The following is a 20,748-nucleotide window of genomic DNA, read 5'->3' as shown; positions in this document are numbered from 1 at the left end:
AATATAAAGGGGAGGTTACTCTAACTGACCTTTCCTCTCCTATCCAGAGTTACTTCCCCTACTGCCCTTGACGCCATTTGCAATATAAAGGGGAGATTACTCTAACCGACCTTCCCTCTCCTATCCAGAGTTACTTCCCCTACTTCCCTTGACGCCATTTGCAATATGAAGGGGAGGTTACTCTCACCAAACTTCCCCATCCAGAGTTACTTCCCCTACTGCCCTTGACGCCATTTGCAATATAAAGGGGAGGTAACTCTAACCGACCTTCCTTCTCCTATCCAGAGTTACTTCCCCTACTCTCCTTGACGCCATTTGCAATATGAAGGGGAGGTTACTCTAGCTGAACTTCCCCATCCAGAGTTACTTCCCATACTCCCCTTGACGCCATTTGCAATATAAAGGGTAGATTACTCTAACCGACCTCTTTTTTTCCATCCAGAGTTATTTCTCCTACTCCCCTTGACATCATTTGCAATATAAAGGGTAGGCTACTTTAACCGACTTTACCCCATCCAGAGTTACTTACCCTACTCTCTTTGACGCCGTTTGCAAAATAAAGGGGAGGTTACTCTAACCGACCTTTTTTTTCCATCCAGAGTTACTTCCCCTACTCCTCTTGACGCCATTTGCAATATAAAGGGAAGGCTAGCTACTCTAACCGACCTTCCTCCATCCAGAGTTACTTACCCTTCTCTGACGCCGTTTGCAAAATAAAGTGGGGGTTACTCTAAACGACCTCTTTTTTCCATCCAGAGTTACTTCCCCTACTCCCCTTGACGCCATTTGCAAAATAAAGATGGATACTCTAACCGACCTTCTTTCCATCCAAAGTTACTTTCTGTACCAGCCCTCCCGCTTAGCTCATTTGGGAGAGCGCAGATCTACGGATCGCGGGGTCGCGAGTTCGAGCCTTGGGCGAGGCGTATGTTCTCCGTGACGATTGTGTCCCAAATCATTCGTCCTCCACCGCTGATTCATGTGGAGAAGTTGGCAGTTACTTGCCGAGAACAGGTTTGTACTGATACAGAATCCAGTAACACTGGTTAGGTTAACTGCCCGCCGTTGCATAACTGAAATACTGTTGAAAGTCGGCGTTAACCAAAACAAACAAACAAACAAACTTTCCGTACCCGCTTGGCGTCATTTGTAAAATAACCGACTATCTTTCCTTCAAGACTACTTCCCCTTCCCTCATAGACGCCATTTTCAAGACAAAGGGGATGTTACAATTACCGACCTCTTTTTATTTCCATCCAAAGTTACTTCCCCTACCCCTTGACGTCATTTGCAAAGTAGAGGAGAGGTTACCTTAACCGACCTTTTTCAATCTGAAGTTTCCTGCCTTACACCTCCCCGCCCCGCTCACTCACACCTTTTGATGCCATTCGCAAACCTAACCGTTCTCTTGGCGTCAAGTTTATTTCACAAATTAAAAAAAACATAAACAAATGACAAGAAAACAACAACAATGAACTGTTAGTTCTGAATAGGCAGTGACACAGACATTTGACATTTGACATTAGGGTTGCGGCATACAACAGTGGTACAAATTCTTGCGACATATAGTGTAAAGGTGCGACATATAGCGGCAGACGGTTTTGCGACATTTAGCGGTTTGTTGCGACATTTAACGTCAGCCATGTGGTTGTCATCCTACACGCACATGCGGTCACTGTCAGGAAGCTCTTAATATACTCCTGGTTTGATGTAGAAAATACATCTTGCATTTGAAAATAACACAAGTTGTGATATCCCGCAATAAATACTTGTCAAGCAAAACTGATGTGGATTTTATTTTTCCATTCAGTATGTATCCCACTTTAGAATAAAAATGCAAATGTTTTAGATATTTCCTGTTTACCATAAAATGTGACCGAATAACCTAAATAAATGCAATAAAATATATTTTCTACTTTGTGTTTTGCGACGTTTTCTTGGTTGAAGTGTTGAGGTTCTGGAGGATAGCTACCTTTAATTGTAAGTAATAGTTTTGACCCCTTTAGATATCCAATGGCCATCGTTCACTAAAATATTTTATCTTTCGGTATTTACTTTAAATGCTGAAAATCCTCATCAGATTTACTAAAAATATAAGTTACTTGTATGTTATAAATAAATGTCATGCAGTAACAGCCCATTGTTTAAAAAAAAATCCAGTTTCATAGTGGCTTTACACATTTACTGTGTTTAGCTATACGTGTATATTGTGTGTGTACTATTTTAAACGTAATGTACTATTAATACACATAGATTTGTTAATTCTATATTTATATAAACCATATGTAGTAAGTGTTCAGGTTTTCATCTAATACACATAAAGAAAGTACTGGAATTAAATCTTGATTGTAATATGATATGATGATATGATATAATGATATGATATAATGATATGATATAATATGATATTATATGATGATATAATAATATAATATAATAATATGATATAATAATAGGATAAAATATGATATAATAATATGATGATATAATAAAATGTTATAATGATATGACATATTATTACATACTCATTTAAAAATTTTACCATATTGACGTTCAAATTTCATATCGAGTGTGTGACGTCATTTGTGACGTTAATTTCATGTATGCCGTCGCGTTTAAAAGTTCTTTAACGACAATATTTTCAATTTCACTCAGGCTTTATAACAAATTTAAATCATTTATATAATAATTTTAAGTGTAGATACGTATGTAATAAAAAGATAATTAGATTGGCATCGAAAAATATGCCCTCGTTCTTCCGCGAATGATATTGCGCTCCTAAAGCCGCGCAATATTTCCGCTGCAGAACTCATGCATATTTCTCGATACAAATCTAATAACCTATAAATATCATGACATAATAATATGATGCAATATCATGAGCTAATAAAATGCAATATCATGAGCTAAAACTTTTCATATTTTGTAATGTAGTCTACCGGGTTGTAAATAATGTTGATATTGGGTTACATATACGGAAAATTCTAATACGACCCTATTTGTTTTCCTATATGAACAAAAAAGGCCAAAACAGTGAATTATTATACAGGAAAATCACTGTTTGAACATCACGGTTATTACATCGTAACGTTAAACGTCACAGCGGCGCTCTGGAAAAGAAAACCACACAAAATAGACAAATATTTGGTGGATGTTGTCAAATATGTACATAATGAGTAGTTCAGAGGCGTATTACTATCACTCAGCCTCGTGATATAATTCCTTCGCATCTGAACTCCAAACAATTATTTTAGTAAACGACAAATCACTGTATGGGCTATATCATTTCTTAAGTCACAGCAACTTGTGCATTCAGTTCAGCGTCAGACGATACACTTATTTTCTCACATGTGCAACATACCATGTCCGAGTAAAGGTTGATGGAGTGACTTGGTCCTCAATGTGGGGTTTGAGTATCTGCTACAAAATGTAGAATTGTGTCATGTAATGAGGCTATCCAGCTGGTACCTAGTATTGAAGGTGCTCAGGCCCCTTTTCCGTGGTAGTTTTAATAATGACGCGGGCATCAATGGTAGTTTGCTAGCAAGAGGGTCATGTTCGCTCACCCGAGTTTAGCTGCTTGCTTGAATAGTTCTGGTAGATGATTTGACAAATGTCTGTGAAATTACTTTATAAATAAGGTACTGTGTATGGCTGATGGGTGGGGGGGGGGGCGGGCTTGGAATGTTGGGTAAGACGCTGGGGAATGATGTGATATGATAATATCAAACAAGAAGATTTTTAAAGTTTCCACTACAAACGTATACGGTAAAGTGACCAGATCCCCTGGTTTCCATGTTTTTGATGAAACAAAGTAATTTTTATAATCCTAAAGGACCACCAAAAAAAAAATTGTATAAATTTATTTTAAAATTGGGGCTCCTGTTTCTGACAAGAATATTTGTAAAGTCTCCAATATATACGTATAGGGAAAAGTGAACCTAACCTCCTTGGCGGCCATGTTTTCTGACGAATCGAAATAATTTGAACAGTCTGAGTAGAAGGTAACACAAGGACCATTTTTGTGAAATTATTTTAAAATGCGCCTGCAGTTTCATACAAGAAATATTTCAAAATTTCCACTATATACATGTACATATAGGGAAAAGTGACCACGCCCTCTGGCGGCCATGTTTTTTTGACGAATCAAAATAGTTTTAACAATTTTGGTAGAAAGTGATACAATTATGGTAATTGTTTAGATTTCAAGGTAAAAGACTTTGAACGTCATAGTAAAACTATAACAGTTTCGTTTTCCTTTAACATTTATTGATAACACACACACACAAATATAAAACAATAACATGATTCTGCAAAAACCGCTGACTATATGACGCATGTTGACACAGAATTTTGTAAATAAACTGGTATGAGCATTGCAAATTTGAGCATTATGAATCATCAGTATACAACAGCGGTACATGGAAACAAGTGGAAAACTCATTAAAATGTCGTTGTCATCGTAATTCAATACTAGATTCATGGAGCATTTTTTCACGTGCCTTAAGATGGCATACGCGGAAATTCCAATACATAAATCCAGTCACATTCCTTTGGCCACTCAGAATACTGTGTTCTAAAATTTTTAAAGTTATCTTCTAATTTGTTGTCAAAGGAAACCATAGTACACTGTTTCGTTCTGGTATTCTGTGCTACTGAGAGTGGATATCCATAGTTGGTAGAAACCAAGACCTGTTTTCCATTGTCGTAAATATTTTTCACGTGATTGTGCAATCTGCACCAAATTTTATCTAGAACAGTCCGCACACGTTTTGAACATTCCAGAGCACTACTCTCTTTCACTCTATTGACGTAGAGTGTGTGCAGAATGTTCGGAATAGTCAATGGGATATGTCTTAGATCATACGAAGTCAGTAGTTGTAAATTTTCTACTGTAAATATTTTTTGGTTTTGCGTTTGACTGTTGCCACGGGAAGTAATACCACTGGTACGAAAATATATAGTAAAGACAGCTTTAAACACTACAGTCGAGATTGTACTGTCATCATGCTTTCACTGACTACCGTTAACGAAATAATTATAATAAAATAATAAGAATAATAAATTTTGAAACCAATGGTTTTTTTCCCTAGATTTTTTAAACATTGGGTCATTAATAAGTAAGAAGTCATAAATGTAATTTCAAACGTCTGCCAGCAAAGACCAACATAATAATAATAATAATAAAGGGCACTTAATTCTACAAAAGGAATAACGTGTATGGTGTTGGAAAGTTTTTAAGTGTCGTATGACCTGTTGATTTGCCTATTCAACATGATAATTTATGAATGAACGATCAAAAAGAGAACTAATAACAATAATAAAAATAATACGTGAGCTAATGTTAGATGATGAAAATACCGTAATACAAATACTGATGCAACACTTTGTTGTACCCGGATGTTGAGGTCATTTCCGAGGCTGAGTGTAGAAAATTTATAACCAATGTGGTTGGAACAAGCATTTTATACAATAAACGCTTTTGTACAGTCCTCAGCCAATCATTTTTGATAAATACCACTAAACCGTATATCATTTGGATGGATAAATACCCTCTAACCATAACATTGCGTGTATCAGGAATGTCTTTACTTCTGCTATTAGAAATAAGTTGTCTTTTATTTAATGTAGTCTATAGGTTATTTTGTAGAAAATTCCCCAAGGTTCTACCAAAGTCCTTTGCACTTGGTCTTATTTCCGGATCGAAAGCCCATCCCCTTTTTAACAGATCAATTATTGCATCCGGGGGACGCTTTGAGGAGCTTAATGGCGGCCTCCAACCCTCTGATTTTGCTATATTAGATTTGAGCGCATCCATTGCATTACCATGGAAACCGTATCCAAGACAACTTTTGTTGATTTCGTCTGCTACATCTTTTCCGAACCACATTTCCCAGAACATGAGTGAAAAACTGTATATATCAATTTTGTTTGTCTGGATTTTGCTAGAAAGAAGCACTTCCGGTGCCATATAAGCCGGGGATCCATTCGCTGTGCGCACAAGCATCTGCGTCACTTTGGCCACGCCCACATCGGTTATCTTGATGACATTATCTTCTGCCAGCTGTGAATAGATAGTGTATAATTTACACGATAGTTTCCCAAAATATAAGTCTTGGGCAGCATTCGATTTATCAATTTTTGAATATGGTATGTTAATATATATGTTAATTTGTGAAAGCAGGGGCCTCCGCAGCCGGCCAAGAGGTTGGAATCCCTGGGATGGACTCTCTTGCCCTTCACCTATGTGGGTCAAAACCCACTCTAGGGATGTATAATGTCATCCAACAGGCTTAAGAAAGGTTGGTGGTTCTATCCAGGTGCCCGTCTATGCCCCATGCGTAATACGATGCCGGGAGAGGCACCTGGGGGTCTTTCTCCATCATAAAAAAGCTGAAAAAGATGCCATATGAAATTACGATATTGTTATTTATGTGCACATTTTTGTAGTTTCATCTGCTTGTTGTAAACATAGTAAAATAGAAGAACACACTTTAGCTTCCTACCAGAACGTTTTCTAGTTTCATATCTCTATGTGTGTATCCTTTCTCGTGTATATAACCCAGACCAAGACAGATTTGGAAGGCGTGGTCAAGCATACTTCTTGCCGCTTCTGTGTAACGTGGGTGGTCCTTGTCCAGCGAACCAGGAATGTTACGGTCCACCTTTTCACTTCCTACAATTAATAAGAACGTTCAGACAGTATGTAGTAGATTAAGGTTTTCTTAAATACACGCCAAATTTGGTTTCTATCCTGTTTCAGTTTTATGGATTGTTTTGTTTCGACGACATGGTCAGAGAAAAGATTTATGAAAAAATAAGCGGCTTCCAGTGAGGTACACTGTTTATAAAATACTAGAAGAAAATTCAATATAATTCTGCATCATTCCATTTATATAACTTTTTATCACATTACTCCTTATTCAAATCGCCGATCTATAGTTTGTACAAAACTTAGACAAAAATTATCAAAAATATTTTGGATGTCATGCAGATCTAACAAACATTTGTTGTCTTGCCAGTCAGTAGTCAGAACTGTTTACCCACCGTCCTTTAGACTACTGACGACCAGCAAGTGTATCCATAATTCAACACGACATCAGAAATTCTGACAAATCATAGAAATGCATTTTCTAGTACATGCCAGTTTTCACTTGAATAAAAGAGGCATTTTATAATGAACATGTAGCGACTGTGGAAATAAACACCACACTGTCTCAAAAAATAATTTCAGTCTTTTTTTCTTATCATACATGCCTTAGAGGATGATAAACTTGAAGTTCCATTTAATACTTTTGTTTTGATTTAAAGTTTGAGATTTTTAAACATTGAGTCTGTGATAAGGCCAAAGTAAAATGTAACCGCAGTGTATCAGACATGATGCCAATGATAAAGTCCGAGTATAACAGTGGAACTGACATCATTTCACGATGTTTCGGACACGATAATTATAAATACGATCATTTGACGTTGTCATCTTATTTATAATGAGAACTGTGTTTAATGATAAGGTGTATGTTTAAGCGTGGCCTTCTGTTATGTTTGTGAGTTTCGACCATGTACTTTCAAAAGTACAAAAGTACAAGATGTATACTTTATTTATTGGGGTCATGAAATTCATCCTGCGTTTATATGTTAATGTCGTCAAGTATTCTCTTAGAAAATTGCAAATAATTACCTGTATATATGTGTTTGAGAGTTGTCTTGCACAGTTCCATCACCATTATCCATTGCAGTCCTTTCGAAGTTTTCACATATGACGCACCGTAATATCGTACGACATTCTCATGCCGTAAATCCCTGGAGCAGACAATTCTTATATTGAAGGTCAAAGTTCAAATGGCATTGTTTTACTGTAATCATTTTATTTGTTAAAATGTACATAACTACGCTGCAGTACTGTCTTTTCATGTTCATATAGTGTCTTATATTCAATCTGCATCGTTTTTTTTTTTCATTATTCGTTTTTAACCACTTTATTAAATTATCTGTTCATTTTATTATTATGCTTTATTAAGAAATGATACGAGACATAAGTCTTGTCAATTAATATGATCTTACCTCATTGTTCTGTCCTCTGTCAATATATCTGTAACATTGGACTGATTGACCTCATCAGTGGATACCTATGGTGGTAGATAGTTAATAAAGTGTGTTTTATTTTCTTTGTTAATTTTTATTACTTGTTTAAGGTCACCTCAGTGAGGAAATATAAGCTGGCAGTCATCTTAAGATTTTCAGTCGTAAAAATAAAACCGCATAGCATTATAATGACATATATTCCCAAATGCCTGTATTGGGATTCGAACCCGGGTTGCTCGGGTGCTAGTTCAGTGCTAAAGCTACCGAGCCAAGGTGTTGACTCCCTTACAAAGTTGTCGGAGATAGGCTTTAAACATGTAAACTATGCGTTTAAGCGAACTTAAAAGTACTCTTTCCTCGGCATTTTTCAGGTAATGCTCGTATGAAATGTTAGCAGCCCGAGAAATACTGACATTGCATTAGGGAAAACGTAATCGCTTGTAAACGGCCAGAAGAGATTCCGGATGAATTTCTTTCACTAGTTTATCTAAGATTTGTTTAAATCCTCCATATGAAATTAGAATAGTCCATGCCATGGAAGCTACTTCACTGACGCTCAATGTTTTCATAAAAGTTGACAAGGAGAGAATAAGCAGTACATTCAGTATATCAATTATTTTAAAGAGGCGTAGCTAAGAATATGCATACCTTTATTGCGACTGGTCTGTCATTCTTCTTTATAGTGGTCTTGTAAACCTGTGCAAAGCTTCCACTTCCAAGTACTTTTTTATCTTTCCATTCCATTTCTGACAGCTCATAGTCAAACTTCATGATTTCATTAATATAGAAGATGTCTAGCTTTCCAAGAAGATCTGCGGTTTCACCGACGAGCTCTGGAAGCTTCTCTTTCAGCCGATCGTCTTCTTCTATACTGTGACGTAAAGTTTCTATCAGTTGCTCGTCGGCCTAGATATTGGAGACAGTTTAGACATGCAGTAATCGGTATAGACTTTACAGCTAACGGTTAAGACTACTTGCAGTAAACCGTCAATACGAGATAATGAAAACGGTTTAAACGTAAACCTATATGTAAAGAAAACATAACAAAAAATACACACGTGTACTCAATGCCTTTAAAGAAAACATAGCAAGCAAAACGTTTCCCGATTAAACAGATAAGCAATCAAATATCAAAGAAGTTCTGTTAACTTGGACTTTGAGACTATCTATTTTGAAGTCTAATGACACTGAACGTATTAAAAGAGTATAAAATTTATTCGTTTAAACTAAAACAATAATTACCTTCAGAAATCCCGGGATTCTTTTTGCAGCTTCATCAATGTCTTTGAAGAAACGGTCAAAGAATTTCCTAAGTTTTACACCAAAATCCTTGTGTCCGAGAATTGAGTCCAGAAACAGTAAAGTCGCCTCTGTCATTTTCTTTGCCTTGTTTGAGTTGTTATAGTCCTTCCTGAAACCAGTCATGTTTTTACTGAGAAACTGATCTGATTGTAAGCCATCTTTACGCTCAAATGCATAATCCATTTAGTGAAGAAGTAAATGTACTATATCTCATGCGAATCATTGCCTTGTTTCTGTTTGAAGCTTCAGAACTTCCAAGTACTAATTTATTAAAATGTTCTCAAGCACTGTCATGTATACATTTGCACAAATTTTGAAAGGGAAGTTGTGTACAAAACGTGTATGATAACTTCGGAGTGACGTCACGTTTGTTTATGTTTTCTGGACTTATAAAACTAACAAAATAGGTAAAGCAGCTTACATAAACAATAATATTAGGTATATTTTATTGCAATACGTCTGTCAGTCCCGGTAGCTCAGTGGTTAAGCATCAGTCTTTGAAATATCGAATATTGCGGGCCGTAGGTTCGAATCGAGGAGAATACATTCTCCTTGAATATATGTTATTTACTGATAGAAACTGATCTGATTGAAGCATCTTACGCTCATGCCATAATCCATTCAGTGAAGAATAAATGTACTATTATCTCATGAATCATATGTTCGTTTGAAAGCCTCAGAACTTCAAGTACTAAGTTTAAAATGTTCTAGCACTGTCTGTATACATTGCACAAATTTGAAGGTAAGTGTGTACAACTTATGTAACTCGAGTGCGTCCAGTTGTTTATTTTTCTGCTAAAAAACTAACAAATATAGTTAAAAGCTGCTTAACATACACAAAATATTATTAGTAAATTTTATTGCAATACGTCTGTCAGTCCCGGTCAGTCCGATTGTATATCTATCGTAGTGCTGTATTACTGCATTTTGAATATTTTCAATTGTCTTTGAAAAAAAATGTGATTAAAACATAGATAAAAAGCAAGGATTTAAAAAAAGAGTATAAATCACGGTTGGATTCGAACCAACGCGACAATGGAAATATAAAAGAATCGCACTTGTAAGACTAACGCTCTACGACCGGTACTAATCTTCTACTTCAAAGTAAGCGTTCCAGTTAGAAGTATAATATAAAAGTGTTTACTTAGATAAATGATGATTATCGATTACCCTCCTGACTTGGACAAGTCCAAATACGTCACTCCGAAGTTATCAGACACGGACTGTGCTGCCAGAATGATTTGTATTATTATGCTCAATATTGATAGCTATTCGTCAACTTAGGGTTAAGTTTAATATCGTCAGCAATGGCCTCTCCCTTACTGTGGAAAAAAACTGCCACCACACACAAATATAGCTTTCGTTATTTTATTGTTAGATATTATATCTTAAAATAGCTTCACCTGTTTGTCAGACTTTTAAGGCTAATGCAGATGATAAAAAAGAATCGTCTATAACAAAACTCTCATTTTCTTTTACAAGGTCATGTGATGTTCATTGTCACGTGTATGTACCAATCTGACTGAAGTACTTGATCTTCTAAACGAAGATCTGAGAACGACCTATTCACACACGTCTTCTGTATATTTTGGATTTCCAGTATTGCTATTTTTATTTTAACCAATCAGACGACTTGTTCGAATGTCAAAGAGTAAGAAAAATGTGCAGACAATCCAGGGCTCGAACCGCGGACCCTTCGCTTACAAAGCAAGTGGCCTACCGACTGAGCTAACCGGCCATCTGACATATCACAACATAAGAATTGTAAATATCAAAAGTCAATGCTACAGGTAGAGATTTGCAAAATATTGTAAGTTAAGCTCTGATTGGCTAGCGAAAGGGTCGTCAGAACGAGGCTATGAATAGGTCGTTCTCAGATCCTATGCGTAGCGTAATAGGAGATGTACTTTAGTCAGATTGGTGTATGTACTACGCAAGCGTTAAGTAAAATAATTATAGCTGCTGACAGTTTGAGGTGAACTGCCCTTCATGCTAAGCAAGGGTCCTCTAACCTTCCGCATTACTAAAAAGAGCTATAAAGCAGCTGCTTTACGAATGTTTATACGTTTATGGATCGACAGTAACAACTGTTACCCGTGACCTACTGCCCTCTGGCAACAGTTCTAAAGTTAATCCCGCTATCAAGGGGAAACTATAGTAAATTGTGATAGAAATTTTATGATTACATTACGTTTTAGTATTTTAAAACAACAATACAGCATATGAAGAATGTTTTTATGTATCTGTTTGTATTTCTGTTTTATTTAATGAAACAGGTTTGTTTCATCAGTACGATAAGGTGCATCATGACTTACCTAAATATCCTTCGAACAACCTTCTTGTCAGTGTCCAGCATTCCCACACAGCTGACAGCGCCACCCAACGTTGAGTAGGTTCTCTCTATTTTTTTCTTTTTCTTTGCGAACAAAGCTTTCACTGGCACAACGCGCATAGTCTTACACATGCTACCTTTACGGCTACTTGACAAATACTCTAGATAATCAAAGAAATCAAGTTAAACATGTACTGTTCTCATCTTTTACTAAAAATAGTTTATTGCTATGTCACGAAATATAGTACCAATATAGCACATGAGCAGCATGATGCATCTGATCTTAGTGTAAATGCGAGCTAGTGTACCAGGTATCGATATCTGACACACTTTCTGCGATATATCAGGCACGCTTCATATTGAAAATCCATTACCATTTACGTTCAAGTTGGCTTAAAAACTGCAATCTGAATGTAAAGACGCAGATATAATCATAAGGTAACACTGAATCGTTTAAACATTCAGTTTTGTTGCACTACTTATTCAAACTGTGATGATTTATATATACAATTATCAGCATGTTATGTTCAAAACCGAACGCACTTTACTGTTTACTACAGTAACATGTTAATTCTACGTAAACACGAAAGGAACTTTTTTCGAGAATAAACTTTGGGCATAATATATCTTTAAGAACAATCAGGCTTTACGAAACTTACGTTGACGTAACGACGCTCATGTACTAAACGTAATACGTAACGTTTATCGTTTTTTTTTAGTCTGTAATAAGAGTGTTAATTTTCGGGGATTTCGGCATCCAAAGCAATTCATTATGATTTACTTTTGTATAAAGCAAGTAAAATATGTAAAATCTAGTCATTTGCTTTTGTTATTGTGGCTTCCGTGAAAAAAAAAAAGAGATGGGAGACATCCTGTTAACATGTGCTCTCCTAGGAGACTGTTGAACAACAATTAAGCTTCAAATTATGTGCAATACATATTTCGAAAAAAAAAAAAAACGTAATATCTGTCGCAACCTAAATGAGCAAAATATCTTGCTAATCTAGAGACAGACCCTAAAATTTTCTATGACAGAAATACATTAAATATTGTCTAGAAATTAAATTGACTTCCAAGTCCTTGAAATAACCAAAAATGATTTCACAAATGTGACACTTATGATAGTTTTGTTAATATCAATAACTAAGTTGTGATCCGCGACGAATTGGGCCATACTTTTTTGCACAACAAGAGCATGTAGGATTTATTCATATATATGTGTTTGATTAACGCCTCGAAACCTGCTTCCTATCATTTTGTCAACTTACTTATGGCAAAAAAATAACTTTTAACAAGCTGATAATAAAATGAAATACCAGTAAGTATTTTATAGTGCAGATTATACAATTTTGCTAGTATCAAAATGTCACAATAGATGCACTTTTGTGATACAGAACACCTGGTAGGATTAGTAAAGGTGAGATTATATTGATCTCTATTTCCTAAGCCTATCTTATCTTAAAATTTAGTAGTAAACTGATTATTAATTGACGTAACCTTGAACATTATATATATACGTGTTACGCAAACCGTATATTACCGTTTGCTATTTATCAAGCAGTTCTGTAATAAGACAGTTCAGGAATCTTAACATCTGCTCATTACCTTCAAGTTCTTTTATTTGATCGTCCATAAGCCCGAGTTCTTTACTGAACACTCCAATAATGTCCTTGTCTATTGTATAAAGCAACTGATTTTGTCTCTGCCAGCCGTCCAGTTCACGTGAAATTCGTTCAGAAATTTTCATAGCTGCAACATCTACTGTGCTCTTCCATTTTCTCTCTGGCTTTGGACATTCGTTAGTATCTTCCCAGTTACAAATCCTAAACAGTAATTTTGACAATTCAACGTTAGAAGAAATAAGTTCATTGTTTTCTGCATTAAGCCAGGGTAATAAATGTTTAGACATTGTTGCACACTTACAAAAACAAGACTGCAATATCTAAGCTATTTTTTTTGAGAATTTGTCTCAATGACAAACCAAATCGATTTTCCGAAACTGCTCCAAGATACATTTGTATGTTCTTGCAATAAGACAATGTATTGTACAGTAGCAACAATATCATTAGCAATACCATGGATATTGCCGATATATACATATTTTAGGAGATAAAACAAGAGCGAAACGATTGCATTTGAGATATAACTAAACTATCTGTCAAAATAATTTTTGTCTTTTGACTTACAAACTGTATCAACATAATACGAAATAAGTAGACAATTATAGGTGAAAAATAAAAATGTTTAAGTACACCAACAAAACACGTTTATGTCACTGTTGAAGTCTTTTGTCCTTCGAGTTTCACAGCTAAAGAAAGTTTTCATAATTCGTTCTATGTATTAACCAAATAAAAAAGAACAACACAGAAATAAAAATACAGAACAAGAGGGCCAAGATGGCCCTAGGTCGCTCACCTGAGAAACACACCATAACACACCATAGCAGTGTTGTAAACATGTTTGACCTAGTGATTTCATAGAAAAAAAATATTCTGACCAATTATCATTAAAACTGGAGCAAAAATCTTGAGTATAAATAAGTATTTTCTTTGATTCGACCTGTGACTTAATTTTTGACCCCAGAGTACGAGACCCATATTCGAATTTAGAACCTAGATTTCATCAAGACTATCGTTCTGACCAAATTTCATGAAAATCAATTGAAAAATATAGCCTCTATCGAATACACAAGGTTTTTTTTTATTTGACCTGGTGACCTATTTTTTGATCCAAGATGATCCATTTTCAAACTCGGCCTAGATTTCATAGGTTATCATTATGGACTTAATTTCAGGAAGATCAATTGAAAAATACAGCCTCTATCGAATATACAAGCTTTTCCTTTGATATGACCTTGTGACCTAGTTTTTGACCCCAGAGGACCCATATTCGAACTTGACCTAAATTTCATCAAGGCAATCATTCTGACCAAAATTCATGAAGATTAATTGAAAAATACAGCCTCTATCGCATACACAAGGTTTTTCTTTAATTTGATCCAGTGACCTAGTTTTTGACCCCAGATAACCTGTTTTCGTACTCGGCCTAGATATTATCAAGGTTATCATTCTGACCAAAATTCATGAAGATTAATGGAAAAATACAGTCTCTATCGCATACACAAGGTTTTTCTTTGATTTAACCTAGTGACCTAGTTTTTGACCCCAGATAACCCATTTTCAAACACAACATAGATTTTATCATGATAATCATTCTGACCCAAATTCATGAAAATTAATGGAAACATACAGCCTCTATCGCATACACAAGGTTTTTCTTTGATTTGACCTAGTGACCTAGTTTTTGACCCCAGATGACCCATTTTCAAACTCGGCCTAGATGTCGTCAAGTTAATCATTCTCACCAAAATTCATGAAGATTAATTAAAAAATACAGCCTCTATCGCATACACAATATTTTTCTTTGATTTAACCTAGTGACCTAGTTTTTGACCCTAGATAATCCACTTTCAAATTCAGCCTAGATTTCATCAAGGTTATCATTCTGACCAAATTTCGTAAAGATCAGTTGAAAAAAAAAACAGTCTCTATCGCATACACAAGGTTTTTCTTTGATTTGACCTAGTGACCTAGTTTTTGATCCCAGATAATCTGTTTTCGAACTCGGCCTAGATTTCATCAAGGTAATCATTCTGACCAGTTTTCATGAAGATCAGTTGAAAAATACTGCCTCTATCGCATACACAAGCTAAATGTTGACAGACAGACGACAGACGACGGACGCCGGACATCGAGCGATCAGAAAAACTCACTTGAGCTATAAATGTAGCGTCTGCAAATGATGTACTATAAACCAAGTAAGCACCTAGCAGTTCGTCTAATTCTCTACAGTTTGTGTCCGAAAACAAGTAATATTTACCTGTTAACAAAAGTTTTGTCTCTAAGTACATTTTGAATCATCTCTGTAATTTTTTTGATTTCAAATTCCACTTTTAGTCGGAGACGTCCGATGGTCTCGTCAGTATTTTTCTGAAGTTTCAAGTAGGTAAAAAAATATAAACATTTACATAAAAATTACAACAAGAGGGTCATGGTGAATAGAGGTACCCTAGGCAATGCATTTTACCAGATATCTAAGGTCTAGGCCTTGAACTTTCAGACCAAGAAGAATTCTTTTCCTTTAAAAGTCTATGTTAAACTTGAGACCCCTGGGGCAGGGTCATTTATCACCCCAGGGTCATAATTTGAACAATGCTGGCAGATGACCACCACAAGGGAATCTTACAAACCAAATATCAAAGACCTAGAGCTTTTAAACAACTATCACCTGTAGATCTTCCATGTGCTTGCGAAGGCCTTCAAACTGTCTTTCTAGTTCCTCACGTGTCATTGCATGCTGGACGCTCGTCACGCGCAAAAGATATGATGATCGCGCCAAAAAGGAAGACAGCCACCTGTATCAAAATATTTAACCATATTAAAACATATCTCCAACAACCTAATTAACTTCCTGAAATATTACATATCATATCCAATTAAGAAACTTTCTTTGTTATATCATATGACATTCATACATTTACTTTAAAAAGTCTGATGCATATAATCGAATATTAAGTCTTTTACAGGGACTGGCCTCAAGATCGTTCGAAAACAATAACAACAACAAATATACCCTTTTAGATATCTTTCAAAAAAATGCTATATCTCGAAGGTTGATCTTGATTACTGACAAACTATATATTTCAAAAACACGTGTGAGTTTTCTGTTTTTTACTACTTTTTACGAAAAAAAAAAATCGAAAAGCGTTTATAACGCCTTACTCCAGGAAAACTGCCTCGATATTTCGAAGCCATACTAATCCACTATAGCGCTATTGGTTACGATGACGAAAAATTGTCTTTAATTGCCGCAGCGGTCCCGGGTTCAGTTCCCAACGCAGTCATCCTTTTTTGCGTTTTATTTGTAATATTTAAATTAAAACAAAAACTCATAATATGACCAAATTTCAATTTGAAAAAAAAAAATTAGCCAAGCCTTTCAAGTAGTTTTGCAAGTACTGGCCAAGTCTTTTTTCACGAAACATAAGCGCGTTAAAATGAATAAGTAAGATTTTGGCTTTCACGATAATTATCATTGCCAATCAGTTATCATAGCCCGGCTTATAAGTCATTCGATCATGCACTTTTTAGTAGAGACAAGCCATGAACATAAAATGATTGAAGGTTATGTCAAACAGAAATCTGGATATGGAACACTGACTTTTTGCACCTTCTCTTGTCAGGGGCAGACAACTCATATAAAGGATATTTTCAGCAGATTTCTTTTTAAATCGTCATATTTCGCTCAATTTTTAATAAAACTTTAAGATTTTTGGGATTTAAGTGTTTTGTGTTAATATCTTTCTATTTATAGTATTAAAAGCAGGTTTACTTTCAAGTTTATTCATGCGCAACGACTTCCGTTATTTTGATAAAAATGCTCTTAGTAGTTATATTTTTTAATGAATCATGACAAAATTGTTATATAATTTATCTTTATAGGAATGCAAAATTGAAATAATGTAAATAAATAATATTTTTCAAAAAAAGACAAAAATATTCATTGTGGTTTATAAATAGCTATCGGTCCTTCTTCTTTTATCAAAATTACTGTAAAATGTTTGTAATATAATATTCATTTTTCAATTCAAAACCCTTAAAACAACACTTATTACACTTTTGTGACATTATCCGCGATCGAATATATCATTTTCCTGAAAAAAAAATCAGTTAACGCAATTAAAAGGGAGGTAATCGGTAAATGGAAATAGATTTTGCATATTTGTCGCATTACCGTGATTAATGTGTTATAATATTGGTTAGTTACAAGTATCCAGGCACTTATGTATTTAGATTAAAAGGTTCGTGGTCTCAAAAAGAATACTTGAGTGGAATTATTCATGGTGATATACCATTAAATAAATTGCACATTCTGACATAGCTGGATTTGGTTGCAAGTTAAACAAAGAAGTTAGTAGTCAATCTCTGTATATTTAAGAAATCAGGATTAATATCACGGGGGCGTAGCTCGAGTGATATAATAATACGCATCAGAACGACAAACAATGAATAGCAAATCACTAAATTAGATATATTATTTCGATTCTAACACGTTACGAAGGACTTTAAAGTACATCCTTGACGACATCCATCAAATGCTAGTATTTGCCTATTTTCTATTTTGTGTTGATTTCTTTTCCTGCGCGACTGACGTAATAATTGTGACGTCAGGAAAATGTATTGATATATAAAAATACACAATAATCAGCTAGGAAAATGAATTCGGATGTGTTAGAATTTGCGATAAACAACGGTTGACGCGCGGACCGGTAAGACATCATTATGAAGTCCATTATGACGTCAAATGCTGGCATGACGTCCGGTTTATTACTACTTGGATCAATGAAGCCCAGCAAAAAAAAAATTATCATCAAATTTCAATGACCAGGTAAGAATAAAAATAAAGAAAGCCGTCGAGTGGTTTTTCACCAGATTTATCACGGTTCAGAGCTCAGATGCGCAGGAATTGAACCAAAATGTTTTAATATTTCTAATAAAAATGCGATATTTTTAACAACGTGATTTATATAAAAGCATGGGTGTGATATTTTAAGTGAAATGTTTCTATAAATCTAACAAAGCTGTTTTACTCTTTGTAACGGCATGATGTGTGTATCATTCTGTATATTTTTGCAAACTAACGTAATAAAAGATATACTCAAATGAACAGTACTACGTCGTGATTTATTTCTTACGTTAATCAAACTGTATTTATATCTGACATATGAATATTTTTAGATTGTAAGAAAATTGACATCAGAACATAATTTAATCACACAGAACATGAAAAAGTCTTACAGAGTTATTATTGACCTATCATCCTAAAGGTCTATGGCCATAGTGTAAAATAAAAATCAGCTAAATGTATTCGTGTTTTAAATGTTAAGGGGTGCGTATTTCAAACGCATCAATGTAGTACATACCAAAATGGAAACTGCTAATTTGCTATTTAGATCATATAAGTACATTTTAATTTGTCCTTCTTTAACATTGTTTACACTGATTCAGTTTTGCATTACTTTAACTGATTTTATAGATAAACTTTTCAACTTACGGCATATATTTATACTAGCATGCATCATCATGAAAGTGTCTTATGACTAATGTCCAGTGTAATCACAAAAGAATGACCACGCGACGTCTGTAAGCAATCGTACATCCAAATTAGTTATAAGTTATACTTCTAGGAAACCCTACAGCAAATGTATTAATGTGGTGTCACAATGCAGTTTTCCCATTGGTCACATCCGGTAACATACACATACATTTACCATACCGCAATTGTTCCACCTTTACGTAAAGTCGTAGTAATGGTACATACGTATATCGTATTTTATTTTTTAACATATACTAATGAGGTAGCCTGTCCAAATTGTAATGTATTTTGTTGACTTAGAAACATATGTAAAAGTACATTTATAAATATTTTGTCTACAGTCATAAGACAGACTAGCACAGTATAGCCTATCATCTCACTGGTGAAATGCAGTTTGATATAAGTATGTTAGATCAAAGTCGCCACACTATAAGAAAACATTAAGCAATCATACATTTTTTTCTCATAAATTATATAATAGAATAATGTATCTCTGACAGGTAAAAACACCCCAAAAATGAAATTTAGTAAGGAAATCGTTTCAAACATGCGCAAATTTTCAGTTTTATTCATCAGTTAAAAAGTATATTCGGATGAGTACTTCATTATGTTATATCAAGTAATATATCAATGCAAAAGAATAGAAAAATATTTAAATCGAATTAAGATCTACGTATGAATTGATTATTACATAAATACGAGTTTCAGTTCGTATCTACAAGAAAGAAATATACAACATTTAGAATGAGCAAAATATGAGGCATTTCTCCCGTATGTGTGTACAAGTTTAAAATGACCCGAAAAGGCATTTATAGTCAGAAGAATTCTAAAGCGATATAATCTAATTATGAACACATGTTTCCTCTTTTTTATAACACTATTTTATAAAAAATTTGTCTTTGTTTGGAAACAGGATGTAAAGTTTACGAAATGTGATACGTCGTTTTAGATAATTTATCCCTGTTCATACAAAGTATTCAAAAAGTAACCTTTCTTTGATATTTATTAAAATAATGTAACTTTGAGCAGCTCTACATAGCCCAATTGTTTTGTCACCAGATTATTAGAAATTTCGAAAAGGGCGATAAAATTCTATACGTTGCTGAACATGATCAAATTATTTTTACGAATTCAATAGTCCTAATGATGACGTCATAAAACAGTTTGCCCAGGCTTTCATGGGTGACTGATTCGAGTGTTCCATATCCAGAATTTATCTTCTGGTATTGTTCTTTAAGAAATGTAATATCTTATGTCTCTACTAAAATGTGCAAGGTTCGACCATATTTTAGGATTTATAAGCCGGGCTATCAGTCTATAAGCACAAAAGTTTTCATTCAAGATAGTCAGCCCGTAATGACGCTCGACTCTTTCCATGATATTACATAATTCTTGTGTCTTAATTCGAATTTCTTCGGTCGTTATAGTTACTCAAGCACGTGACTTTCCGGGTTAGCCGGAGAATGCCGAGATCGCATACGAAAAAATACGTAATCAAACGAAACTTTTCGATCGCCATTACAGATCCAATTCCTTCAGGAACATGACCACTATGCCAATAGTTAACAAGATCTATAAAAGCTATCACTCTAACAACGTAAGGTACGTTCATGATAGTGGGTCCACTTTATTAAATTCAGGTGAAAAGTTGAAAAGGAAAGTCGAGAAAAAACAAGATAAACTATTACCAGTAATGGGATGACATTCCTTGTCTCAAACTGCTCGGAACAAGTTGAGCCACTTTATTCAACAGAATCATGTGTTCTCCTTGCTTCGTTTTGTATTTAAGCAGAATTTTCGACGACTAAAATGTAAATTTTTGTATAGTCATTCATTTTAATTATGTCTTCTCAATTTTATTTTTCACCAATCTTTTC

General features: G+C 34.8%; 1 protein-coding gene across 2 annotated transcripts in view; it reads right to left on the bottom strand.

Annotated features, from left to right (window-relative positions):
• Window positions 1-4,228: 4,228 nt before the first annotated feature.
• The window catches only part of LOC123556064 (uncharacterized), a 33,116-nt gene continuing 16,596 nt past the window's right edge, over window positions 4,229-20,748 (bottom strand). Inside the window, exons 8-18 of one of the 2 annotated variants that reach the window (XM_053547484.1) lie at window positions 20,560-20,675; window positions 16,004-16,130; window positions 15,596-15,705; window positions 13,322-13,539; window positions 11,700-11,877; window positions 9,325-9,493; window positions 8,731-8,988; window positions 8,062-8,126; window positions 7,679-7,800; window positions 6,507-6,676; window positions 4,229-6,064 (exon numbers count right to left, since the gene is read on the bottom strand). In XM_053547484.1, the coding sequence (XP_053403459.1) occupies window positions 5,633-6,064; window positions 6,507-6,676; window positions 7,679-7,800; window positions 8,062-8,126; window positions 8,731-8,988; window positions 9,325-9,493; window positions 11,700-11,877; window positions 13,322-13,539; window positions 15,596-15,705; window positions 16,004-16,130; window positions 20,560-20,675 (1,965 nt within the window). In that variant the 3' untranslated portion in view covers window positions 4,229-5,632. The remainder of the gene's footprint in view (window positions 6,065-6,506; window positions 6,677-7,678; window positions 7,801-8,061; window positions 8,127-8,730; window positions 8,989-9,324; window positions 9,494-11,699; window positions 11,878-13,321; window positions 13,540-15,595; window positions 15,706-16,003; window positions 16,131-20,559; window positions 20,676-20,748) is intronic. The other variant, XM_053547483.1, reaches the window with a different exon arrangement.

This window comes from Mercenaria mercenaria, chromosome 7 (genome assembly GCF_021730395.1).
Source record: "Mercenaria mercenaria strain notata chromosome 7, MADL_Memer_1, whole genome shotgun sequence".
Taxonomy (NCBI): Eukaryota; Metazoa; Mollusca; class Bivalvia; order Venerida; family Veneridae; genus Mercenaria; species Mercenaria mercenaria.
The sequence above is the reverse complement of the archived record's forward strand: the minus strand, read 5'-3'. Positions and strand labels throughout refer to the sequence as shown.